At 42.3% G+C, this 13,216-nt stretch overlaps 1 protein-coding gene across 11 annotated transcripts in view; it reads right to left on the reverse strand.

Moving 5' to 3' along the window:
• SLMAP (sarcolemma associated protein) overlaps positions 1-13,216 on the reverse strand; it is a 200,255-nt gene that overhangs the window by 86,805 nt on the left and 100,234 nt on the right. For all 11 annotated transcript variants that reach the window (XM_019504983.1, XM_019504979.1, XM_019504984.1 and 8 more), the window contains exons 4-5: positions 11,494-11,530; positions 6,394-6,456 (exon numbers count right to left, since the gene is read on the reverse strand). In XM_019504983.1, coding sequence (XP_019360528.1) covers positions 6,394-6,456; positions 11,494-11,530 — 100 coding nt within the window. The remainder of the gene's footprint in view (positions 1-6,393; positions 6,457-11,493; positions 11,531-13,216) is intronic.

Raw genomic sequence — 13,216 nt, forward strand, 5'->3', positions numbered from 1 at the left:
GTAAGGAGATCAGTTACTCTGTAACAATCTGAATCCATTATCTCTAAGTGGATTTGCAGTGTTCACAAAATTTAACAGGAATTATCTAAATCTTCTCTGTAGATATTGAAGACGTTTGCTAGGTAAACCCTAATACTGAAGATGAAATTGTTAGTGGTTCTGCTAGTCAGATGATATTGCTTCATGTTACATGTCCAAGTCTTCTGTTTTTAGGCAAGCAAAGGCAGTATAGTCAATTCCCACAGGAAAGGAGCATTACATTTCAATGGAGCGGATTAAGAAGCAATGGCAATTATTTCCAAAGTGAAACCAACTAAGTTATTCTTGGGTGCAAAGGAAATGTCACTGAGCCTACTTAGTGATATGTATGAAGTCGGGCTATAAAACAGGATTCCAACATTTTAGCAGAGACCAGATGATGTTCTCCTCCCCTGGGCAGGATTCTTCAGAAGTATCTGAAGACCCACTTTAACGGCTTGGATCTTGCATAGGTATAGCTTTGTATAAAAAAAAAAAAAAAGTGGGGGAAGAATACATCTTGTTACTCCTAACATTTAAACGTTTTGCTCACTGGAAAAATCAGAAAAAGCAAAACTTCATGCAACTTGGTTGAATTAGCAGTCCTCCTAAAAAACAGTCCATCTGGAAGGATAATCAAAGGTGTTTTCCGAAGTGCCAATTGGAAAACAGACAGACTAGCAATATAGTAGCATCAGGATTTAATGGATTATTTGAAGATTAAGCACAGCATAAACAAAACGATAACCAGTAAGGAGAGAACCGGGAAGTACAAGAGATGCATGAGAAGGGAAAATGACAACATCAAATTACTCTGAAAAGAACAATATTAACAGGTCGACATAATTTATTCCAGTCGATGTGATTTTTTCACACTTTCCTGCCAAATGACTTTTTACTATGTGATTAAGACAAAATAAGGAGAAAATCTCTTTTCACAAACAGTGAGCAAAAAGGGAGTATAACCACTTTTGAATAAGTGGTTCTATTTTCAAAGCCATTTTAAAAAGGATAATACAAGAGTAAAAATGTATTTTTATGCATTTAAGTAGTTTGGTTTGCATAACACTAAAATTAAAATATCAATTCATTTGACATACTGAACACAAGAAAGAACTGCTTGATTCTTGCTATAACAAGATTCAGGATGTCTATCTTCTTTAAATGAAGATAAAAAGTTCAATAGTATTCACTCTAAGTGATATGAGAAGACAGACGCAGAGGATCTCATACAACCAATATACATATTTTCATCCAGAGCAGGAAGTACCTCCTTAAGAATAGCTGAAATCTGAGACATTTATTATAACAAATCTCTTTATCATAGAATCATAGAAAATTAGGGTTGGACGGGACCTCAAGGGGTCATCTAGTCCAACTGCCTGCTCAAAGCAGGACCATCTTCAACTAGATCATGCAGCCAAAGCTTTATCAAGCTGGGCCTTAAAAAACCTCCAAGCATGGAGCTTCTACCACCTCTCTGGGTAACCTGTTCTAGTGTTTTACTACCCTCCGAGTGAGAAAATTCTTCCTAACACCCAACCTAAACTTCCCTTGCTGCAACTTGAGACCATTGCTCCTTGTTCTGTCATCTACCACCACTGACAACAGTTCAGCTTCATCTTCTTTTGAACCCCCTCCTTCAGGTAGTTGAAGGCTGCTATTAAATCCTCTCTGTCTCCTCTTCTCTAGACTAAATAAGCCCAGTTCCCTCAGTCTTTCCTCAGAAGTCATGTCATAGATAATCACCTTGCTGGGGTCATTTGACCCCAGCACTTGTTCCTACCCAGGGCAGGGGGTCGGACTTGATGATCTGCTCAGGTCCCTTCCGACCCTACCAACCATGAAACTATTCCCCCCCAGCTCCCTCACCATTTCTGTTGCCCTCTGCTGAACTCCCTCCAATTTGTCCACATCCTTTCTGTAATGGGTCCAAAACTGAACACACTCAGGCCCAGATTAACCCCCTAGTGGACCCTGCGCAAACAAACTCAGGGGGCCCTACTTAATACTGTATACATCTTTTTCACTTAATAATTATAATACAGGTTTCCCTTGATTTATGCAGAACATGCACTCCTGGAGAACACCGCATAAATCAAATTTGCGTCAAGCAAACCTACTTTATAATGCGACAAATAGGGATAGGTTCCCCTGTTGGCTGCTCCCAGGACCGCCTGGGGTGAGCATGGACAAGCGGAGCCCTGGGTGGTGCGGGGCACAGCACTCACCTGCAGCAGCTCCAGGAGCTGCTGCTGGGCTGCGCCATGCCCCAACCCCCTGCAGGGCTCTGCTTCCCCGGAGGCACTGTGTCCAGAACCCCGCAGCATGGCAAAGCTCAGCAGCTGCAAGTAGGCGGTGTCTGTCGCTCCCTGGGCTGCAGCAGGAGTGGGCAGTTGCCTGTAGCCAGACAAGAGCAGGCTGGGGCCAGTGGCCGCTGCACGCTCAGGGGCTCCAGGCTCTTCCCGGTGCTCTGCCCACCTCCAACCCAGCCCTGGCTGCAGCGGCTCTGGAAGCTGCCAGCACCAGGGCACGGTGCAGCCTAGTGGCTACAGGGAGCCAGCACTGGTCGTTCCCAGGAAAGCTGCAACAGGAGCTGGGGCAAGTGGGGACAAGCAGAGCCCTGGGGGGCTCGGGGCACAGTACAGCTCAGTGGCTGCCAGCAGCTAGTGCCAGCAGCTACCGGAGCTGCTGCGGCTGGGGTAAGTGCTGTGCCTCACACCACCTGCGGCTCTGCTTGTCCACACTCACCCCAGCCAGCCCTGGAAGCAGCTAACAGGGGAACCTATCCCTATTTGTTGCATTATAAAGTAAGTTTGCTTTATGCAAATGTGGCGGTCTCCAGGCATATACCGATCACATATATGCAAATTTACCTCACATATAGCAAATTTCAGGTACAAAAGGGTCATTGCATAAGAGCAAATTCGCATAAATTGAACCTGGGTAAAAATCGAGGGAAACCTGTATGTAAAATAAGCACAACTGGGCCCCTTCTACACTTAGAGCCCTAGACATGTGTCTCATTTGCCTATGGTTAATCCACCCCTGAACACAGTACTCCAGATGTGGCCTCGCCAGTGCTGGATAGAGGAGAATAATCACTTCCACTGACCTGCTGGCAACACTCTTACCAATGCAGCCCAGTTTACCATTAGCCTTCTTTGCAACGTGGGCACACTGTTGGTTCATATTCAGCTTACTGTCCACTGTGACCCCCAGGTCCTTTTCTGCAGAGCTACTGCCCAATCAGTCAACCCCCAGCCTGTACTGGTGCATGGGATTGTTCAGTACTACGTGCAAGACTTTGCACTTGGTCCTTGTTAAACCTCATGAGATTTCTTTTGGACCAATCCTTTTGGCCTAGGTCACTCTGAATCCTAGCCCTACCCTCCAGAGTATCTACTACCCCCCAGCTTGGTGTCATCTGCAAGCTCATTGAGGGTGCACTCCATCCCATCTTCCAGGTCATCGATGAAGATTTTGAACAAAACCAGTCCCATGATTGACCGCTGGGGCACTCCACTCGATACTGGCTGCCAACTAGACATGGAACCACTGATTACTACCCTCTGAGCCTGATGCTCCAGTCAGTTTTCTATCCACCTTCAGTCCATTCATCAAGCCTGCACTTCCTTAGGTTGCCTGAGAGAATGTTGTGGGAGACCGTATCAAAAACCTTGCTAAAAATCAAGGTACACCACATCTACTGGTCTCACCACAGCCATGGAGCCAGTCACTTCATCATAGAAGGCAATCAGGTTGGTCAGGCATGACTTACCCTTGGTGAATCCATGCAGACTGTTCCTAATCACCTTCTTCTTCTCTAAGTGCTTAGAAATGGATTCCTTAAGGACCTGATCCATGATTTTTCTGGGCCTGATGTGAGGCTGATGTGTCTGTAGTTCCCTGGATCCTCCTTCTTCCCTTTCTTGAATATGGACACTACATTTGCCCTTTTCCAATCATCCAGGACCTCTCCTGAACACCATGAGTTTTCAAAGATGACGACCAGTGGCTCTGCAATCTCACTAGCCAACTCTCCCAGCACCCTCAGGCACATCCCATCCAGCCCCATGGACTTGTATATATCCAGCTTTTCCAAATAGTCCCTAACCTGTTCTTTCGCCACTGTTGGATGCACATCTCCTCCCCGAACTATGCTGCCTGGTGCAGTAGTTTGGGAGCTGACCTTGCCTGTGAAGACTTAGGGGAAGAAGGCACTGAGCATTTCAGCCTTTTCTGCATCCTCTCTCACAAGGTTGCCTCCCCCATTCAGTAAGGGAGCCATACTTTCCCTGATCTTCTCTTGTTACCGAAATACTTGTAGAAGCCCTTCTTGTTACCCTCATGTCCCTTGCTAGCTGCAACTCTAATTGCACTTTGGCCTTCCAGACTTCATCCCTGTATGCCTGAGCAATGTTCTTAAATTCTTTCCTAGTTATTTGTCCAAGCTTCTGCTTCTTATAAGCTTCCTTTTTGTGATTTAGTTTACTGTAGAGTTCCCTGCTAAGCCAAGCTGGTCTTCTGCCATACCAGCTAGTGTTCCTGTACATCAGAATGATTTGTTCCTGCGTTCTCAGTAAGATTTCTTTGAAGACCAGCCAGCATTCCTGGACTCCTCCAATTGTGCTTTGGCCTTCCTGACTTCATCCCTGCAAGCCCAAGAGCAGTGCTCTTGTACTCCTCCCTATTATTCCTTTTTCTTCCCACCAAAAAAGTAAGAATGTTAAAAGGCGTATATGTTGAGGCTGAATTATTTGCTATTTAAAAATGTCATGGTTACCAGTAAGAGTACTAGACAGAGTGAAGCTACAATTAGTCGGTAAACATTACTACAAGCTGCATTTAATTGGTACATGGAAACTATTGCAGTAGTATATCCTAAAATGGGCAAGGAGCCTGGAGTAGATAGCAGCAAAATTATTAATAGCAATACAAGTGAGAGAATCTTCTTGCTGGTATTCCAAAAGCTAAATCTTCAAGAGAAACACAATTATTAGGAGATCCAATTTCAGTACATGAGTGAAAGAGACATAACAGCACAGCTGAAGAGCTAAATAATTCCTAGATATCCATAAAAAGTATATTTATAACCATTAACCATGCCCCCAGAAGAGTCAAGTGCATTAATCTGATGTTCGCTTTGGGAAGAGATAGAAATAAAAGACAACACAGTACATGAACATAAATTTATTTGTCCCTTGTTTTTTTTTTCCTAATACACTGAGAACTCTTTTTTTGGCCTGACTTCTCTATTTTGAGTGAGATTGCAGAAGACAGAAATTATATTGACACCCAGTCTGTAATTCAGGCAGTCACATAAGTGGAAAAACACAAGGAGGGGTTTTGAAGAAGCAGTAGTCTTCAGACATTCCCATCTAAAGCAGGAAGTTTCAATATCAATTATCAGCACTACAAACTGCATGCTAACAACATAAATGCCATACTGGGTCCTGTTTTCCAGAGTAGCAAGTTGCAGATCTTTAGCTAAGTGGTCCACAAAAGATGGCTATGATCAATCAAAATTATATAAATTTACATAGGGGTCCACATCACCATTTAAAATTTCCAAATGGGTCCACACCGCCATTATAAATTTTATGGGTCCACATATGAATAAAAGGTTGAAAAACTACTGCTTTAGATGGAAAACATATGTACAGAGTTTGTCTAGTACAATGGTTCTCAATGTTTTTAGACTCAAAGCACTCCTCAACAGACTCAAGCACCCCTTGGAAAATGCCAGCTCTCAGTTTTCACCTGAATTGTTTACTACAAAAAATAATAAAGCCACTCCTTTTGCAGAGAATGTAAAAGACCAAAACAGATCAGAACCCTTTAGCACTATATATTCCAAGCTGCTCTCTCTGGGTTTTATTTTGGGAATCATGTTTGCACATGTAACAGTGCTAATATTGTATGGTACTTCACAGCACCCCCGACAGGATCTCAAGGGACCTTAGGCTGCTGCGGTACCTTGGCTGAGAATCACTGGTCCATCCCCTGTCTAACCCTCTCTGGCATCGGCCATTTTTGGTTTAGGGATTTCAGAGAACTGTTTCATTTGATAGCTATCAGTGGATCTGACCCTCCATGAATCTGACCACATGCAAGCCAGATGCTGCTATATTATCTGTAATATATATTTTCACACAGGTAACAACATACAAGTGTAACTCCCATACACTTTTTATGTTGTTTGAGGGAACAAGCAATTAGTTCTTACCTGTCACTATTTATAAAACTGCATTCTGAATGGAAATGCACAAGCATAACAAATATAGAACATTTAGATACTGAACAAAATTCAAGTACTTTGCTGCACAGAACTGTCAAATTAATGACCCAGAATCTTAATATTAAAAAAATTACCTGTAGATATTGTGAAAGCTGAAACAGTTCCTGAGAGTACATACTGGGAGTGTTAGCAGCAACCTGTGAAATGAAAGGATCAAAACTGTGTTGGACACTCTACAAACTCAGATAATTAAAAAAAATCATTTAAATGTCTAGAAAATAAAATATTTTTATGAGAAAGTTTATCATCTATAATTTCTTTTCTATTAGTCCTTTACTATTTTATTATTACTATTTTTATGTATTTTAGTATCACTTACAAACCTCAGATCAGGAATGAGGCCCCATTGTGCTATACATATTGGATATTAAAAATAACCAGTGACCCAGGAGAGCTTACATGCTCAACTGAAATACATCCGGGAAAAGGAACAAGATGCATACAGGAAAAACCACGTGACCATGGTTGCACAGCAGACCATGGCACTACTGGAACTGAAACTCAAGTTTCTTTGAGCAGTTTTACACATGCAAGTGCCACAGCGCTAAGCGTATAGGGCCACCAGGTAGCCTAGAGATCAGCTCCTGCACACAAGTCTGGCAGGACAGAGGGGTGCAGATTGAGGCCCCCATAGGGAGGGAGGGAGTTGGGCAGGGCTGGGGGTGCTGCCCAGCTGGGTGGTGCATGAGATTTGGGGCCTGGGGCCAGAATGAGCAGGTGAGGAGTGGGATGGGGCCGTGGGCACCTCGTCCGGGGGGCAGGGGGTGGGACCAGCTCCCTGCCACTGTGCTCACTCCTGGGGCCCACAACCCCATGCCACTGCCTCTGCTGCTGCCATGCAAGCAGGGAACACCTCTCCAGGGCAGCACGGAGTTCAAAGAAGCAAGGAGCTTCCCTGTGCAACCCCGCTCTGCCCTGCTGTGTCAGGTTGCACCATCTGGGCTGCAAAGGGATCAGGGCATGTGGGGTGGGGGAATGAGAGGCCTGGACCTGCATTGTCAGCAAAGAGGACAGGGAAAGCTCTGATTTTCCATGATAAAAAACCCCAAAATCAAATACCAAAATTTATAGGTATTTAGAATTTATTTTATTATAGTGATTGAGGCACTAATAGGCTTCCAATTTGCTTTAAATTGTCAACAGATCAAGTAAACTTTATGTTCAACTGGCATATATAGTGACCTTTCATTTTAATCACAGATTTTGGGGTTTTAAATCAGAGAATTTCCAATTTGCGATTTTTAATCAAGGAAAATCAGGATTCCTGCTTATAATCAATCTCTTTCATAAACCTGTCATGCTAATGGCCCCACCCAGCCCCAGCGAGGGTGGCAGCCTGGGCTGTGGCACATGAGGCTAGTCCCACTGCCCCTAAGCGCAGAGGTGCTGCCTGGTATGGAGCACAGCCCACCCTGTCTCTGCACACAGCTTTCAGGCACACTGAGAACTGTAGTCTGTGGAGCCAGGTGGCATGGCAGCCAGACTCAGCTTCTCAGCAGCTCCCACAGCACTGGTTTGCTCCGCCCTCATACTTCTGGCTGCTTCTGTCAGCAGTACCATGGTACGAAATTTTGGTACTTTGGGCAAATCCTCCAGTGGCAGCTGCCTTCGCCCCATGCATATATCTGGGGGGGGACATGCCCCCCATGCTTGCATGGGAGCGCATACAGCAGCAGCCGCCCTCTCACCTGTCCCCTCCCCAAAGCGAGCCACTCATGGCTCTGTCCCACATCCTGCCTGGGCTGGGTAGCGCCTGTTGGCACCCCCTCGCTTCAGTGCCCAGGGCAGTCACCCCACTCATCCACCCTTGCTACAGCACTGACTGCCAGCATCTCTGCCACTATCACTGGACCCGGGCTGCTGTCTCGGCCCCTAGCCCACCTGCCCCACACCCAACACTGCAAGCACCAGACAGAGCATGCAGGTGGCAGATGCCTGTGGGAAGGGCATGCTCAGCCAGGCACATGTAATGGGGTCGCAGACGGGCAGGGCGCAGTGTCTGGGAGTGGGATGGTTGGCCAGGGCTGGGGCTGAGGCCAGGGCCCAGGACAGAGCTGCGATCCACTCCCCCGACACGTCCTTGCGACAGGCACTGGTTTTGCAAGCAGCCCAAATAATTACCAAGCTGCAGGTTAGGTGGTAGCTAGTTGAGATAGTGAGAAACTTAAATTTGCCTTTGTTTTATCTTCAAACTATATGGTCAGTTTTTTATCCATAATTCTTTTCTCTTAAATAAATCCTTTTGTTGTTTTGATTTCTTATTGATTGCATGGGGTAAGATGAGATCTCAGAGCAAGTGATATTCCAGGGTAGCCCATTCAATGGAAAGGGAGATCTAAAATTCTTTCACAGCCCATGAGGAAATTACCTGGAGCTAGCAAAGATCCCCTGCTACAGCTGTGGGGTCTGGTATAAGGACAGCGGAGCTGAAGCTTAGGGGAATAAGGAGTTATCCCAAGGTAAACCTTGGTCTGTTCCTTGGGACAAGCAATGGGATGGCAGGGAGAAATTTAGGGCTTTGAGGGTACCCCATAGTTGGCTTTGCGACATTCATTTTAAAACTGGTTAAGTTCTTTTGTTGCTACGATTCTTTTAGAAGGCCATTCCAGAATGGTTCCAGGAACTATCATTCCTTTGATGGTTAGAAACCTTCTCCTAATTCCATTTTCAATTTCTCATGGTCAGTTTGCTCTTGTGTCAACACTATCCTATTGCATAAAATAGCTTATCTCCCTCCCTGATGTTTACCTCTTAATGTATTTACACAGTGTAATCACATAGCCTGCCAACTCTCCCTTTGCAAAATCAAATAAGCCAAGTTACTTTAGTCTTCTTTCCCAAGATATACTCTCTAATCCCCTTCTTAGTAGTCCTTCTCCATCCTAGTAGCTCTTTCTCTGCACCCGTTTCCAGTTTCATTTAATTTTCTTAAACATGATGACCAGCATTGTACATAGTATTCCAGGTGAGATTTCAGTAGTACTTCCCACAGTGGCATGAATACTACTTTTCTTGCTCTACTAGAATGAGCTTGCCTGATCCACCAACGACACTGGTGGATCATAGTCCTATTCTAATCAACCCACCTATGAGTCTTCCTTTTATTTATAACTGATGGGATCACAACTGTAGATCTTTGTAGAACAGGGATTGGAAACTTACAACATGTGGAGGCACTGGATCCAGCCCATGGATGTGGGACTTAGGCAGCAGGGGGCTTCAGCATCAGACCCTCTTTCCCTGCTGCCCTGGGGAGGAGTGCCAGCTGCAGGCACTTTCCCTGTGCCACTATAAATAGAAGCATCAGCTGCAGGCAAGTTGTAGCATCTACTCACCTGCCTGCCTCTGACTGGAGATGGATCATTCCACCCACCGGCAGAAAAGATCGCCTAGCGCTGCTGTAGACTAACCACAATCCAAAATATCTAAGACCTACCACCGTTAGTAGCATTTGTTCTCCAATCTGTGTCTGGGAAGTTAAAAATCCTCATTAAGGATGAAGAAAATGCACAGATTTGCAGAAAACCTTTTTTTATATATCAACTTCAGTGTAATGTTTATTCAGTCTATTTAATAGGTAAGAAGTCTTTCAACATACATTTTATATAGCCTAACTATTATGCTGGGTGCAGTCAGGTTAAAGGGAAAGGAAAAACATGAAATGAAATAACAGGCAGACCAGTGGACTAATTCAAATGAAAGGTTAAAAATATTTTAGTGGAAAATTTTGAGTAAGGTTCTCATTGCTACATATTTTTTGTGTACAACAAAGAACAAAAAGTTTGATTTTATATAAAGAAATTTTGGTGTGGGGCTCGGCTGACTCTTTGAACCATCTCAGAAGATAACTTACAGGCAGCACAATGTTTTGCAGAATGCCTCTCTCCAAATCAGGGTAGAAATACTTCCTACCCAAAAGATGCACATTCTGCAATGCCTGATGATTCAAATAAATGTCAGAATTAGTAGAGACATTTAACTGAGTTTTTTTGTTTTGTTCTGGAAATAATACTAAAGAATACATAAAAAAGGAAGGTTGCATTGCCTAACACAGAGAAAAGACAGCTTCCAAAGACAAGAGCAACAGAAAGAAACTGGGAGACCAGTTTCCCACTAATTATGCTTAGAGCAGGTAGTGACTTGAAGAACATACATACACTCCATAGATATCTTCCAAATGACTACAATTCAAGTCAACAAATAATATATATTTTAACCAGTCCAAATATAGCTTATCTTTAAATCCATTGAGCAAAAAGTTCCATAACAATTAAAATGAAATAAAAAACGAGTAAGGGCTAACACTGTCTTAAGTTTTAATTTAAATATCCTGCCTTAATTCCTGAAGCATTTTCCTCTCTGACTTCCCTCATCTTCACCTTTACTCTTGTACTCCAACCTGTACAAAATGCTGCCACAAATCATCTTTGTACCTCATTTTGTTCAATGTAACCCCTTCTTTAATCTCTCCCTGAATTTGTGTTATTACATCAATTCAAGCTTCTTGCTACCACCTTTGTAGCTTCATATAGCTCTGCTGTTTTCCACTAATCCAAGTATGTCATTCTTCATGTTTCTTTGCCAATGTGCCCACACTTGACCAGCTGTTCTATGGCTTCTAGCAAATGCAAAACATGCATTTAACAAAGCAGCAAAGCCATCTTTTTCTAATTTTTCCTTTAGGCCTACACCTTACAAAAATAACCTCTTTTTTTTTTTTTTTAAACTTAAGCATTACCCTCAACAAACCCCAACATGCCAACTTTGGTGATGTGACAGTATATTACTGCACTGTAAACAAAAACAGCTGAGGAAGGTTTTAGTTTTGTGTGGCAATACTAAGTTGTAATGGAATATTTTTCATGTATAAAATCTAACACTGCCTATTAGTTCATGAAATATACAATGACGGCAAATATTAACTTTTACCACAGCCCTTTCTAATCAGTATTCATTTGTTTAGATCATGACTGGTATAAAAACCTCAGGGCACCCACCCCTATAATTATGATATTTTGAGATTCAGCAACATTTATGTTTAAGAAATAGTAAACAAAAGATTAAACCATGTGAAATTTTTGAATGAGTGGCATCTCAGAAAGTAATTAGGTTTCTCTCATTCTGTTACCTTTTTCATACTTTTTAACTAAGAAAACAAAATGCAAAAACTGTACCTTGTCAACAGGACTTGGTAACGGAGCATGGATAACACTGAAAAAAAGAAAACATTAAATAATAAAGTCTTAAATTATACTATTATGAAAGGAAAATGGAACACAAAAGTAGTTCAAATATGCACAAAGCGGCTGGTACTCCTGTTAAATATTTAACCTAATCAATGTTTTATGGTGTGCATGCTGAATTTCTTTTTGTGAAACGAGGTTGTGGAAGTAGGTTTTTCAAATCCTTGCTTTCAATTCTAAACTGATGATAAACAAATCAATGACGCATCCTCTAAACTTTTATGACTTTAACAATAAACAGTACAAAACATGTAAAAAATCAGATTTTTTGAAGTCCAAATAAGTAAAAGCAAGCTTTGGTTAATTTGCCATTCCAAGGGAATACAAATAGTGGTGAAGTATCCAGTAGCAACCAATTATAAGAGGTTGGCAGTTGGGGTAAAGGATGCTGGTAGGGAATTGAAATAGCAGCAAATTCACCAGAGCTTACACTTCCCTTTGAATTCAGTGAGATTTGTGCTCCTGTCCTTAAGGAATCAGCAAGGAGAATAATATGGGCCAACGTGCTCTGGCATCCAATGCCATTTTGATCAGTGAGCACACGTGTACAAGAAGCCTCCCAAGATCATCACAGTAAGATGCAGAAGGTGGCACCACAAGCAAAATGCCCCTAACGGTCAAAAGCAAGCATCAGGTAAACACAGAAAGAAGCCTAATTATTCCAAACACCAGGTTGGGTTTTTTTTTTTGTTTTGTTTTGTCTTGTTTGTTTTTTTAAGTAAAAGAAAGACAGGTCTTGTCTTGTCCCTCTTTCACTGAGAGCCATTTAAAGTCACTTCCACCCTCAAGACTGTTCCCAAACTTATCTTAGTTTGGTTGAGAGAGAGAAAGAGAGAAAAAAAACAAGCTAAAGATAAGAAACTGCACAGTTCCAGAAATGGGATGCTATTTATATGTGCTCCTCCGCCTTTAAAACTCTGCAGCATTTGCGTGCAGTGTAGGTGATAGCAACTGTGTTTCTGTTTCATTCATTAGGCCAAACTTAAAGACCTAAAACACATTAAAAAAAAAGTGTTTCCCCACCCCCTCTGTTTTCCCCCCCAAAATATGACTCTACAAGAATGTTTATAATTTTCAGAGAATTATATTAATATTCTCCGTATGTACCTATGCTACAAAAATAAAGAAAATTTACTCCATGCTTCACTTTCATGCTAGTAGCTTCATCAAAAGAATGGCATGTACATTTACTCTAGTACAACTGCTGTAAAAAATAGCACTGCATTATTTTGCACCTTGAGATGCTGAGCTGCACAGTGCACATGAATTCTTTAAAATCATTTTGCTGAAAAATCAATTAGGGCAATAAAAATCAATGTAAATATTTCATATTTCGATCATGCTGCTAATGTAAAAAATAATATTTGGTATAAATAAATGGACTGATGGAGAACCTGGGAAATTTGAAGTTATTACAGTTAGGCAAAAAACTGCTAAGGCTCCATGGCCTATTGATGTCAATAGAAATCTGCAAGCAGCTTTGAGCTGTTTTTCAATCAGACCTCAAAATACTGTGGATAAACTTAAATATCTGCACAATTTCCCATAAAATAGTAATAACAATTATTTAAATTTACGGTACTAGTCATCTGCTTCAAAAATTTTTTGCTTATATTCTGTTGTTTAAAGCAACCACTGAACTTGGGGGGGGGGG

Source organism: Gavialis gangeticus, unplaced genomic scaffold (genome assembly GCF_001723915.1).
Source record: "Gavialis gangeticus isolate Ggan-Ray unplaced genomic scaffold, GavGan_comp1, whole genome shotgun sequence".
Taxonomy (NCBI): Eukaryota; Metazoa; Chordata; order Crocodylia; family Gavialidae; genus Gavialis; species Gavialis gangeticus.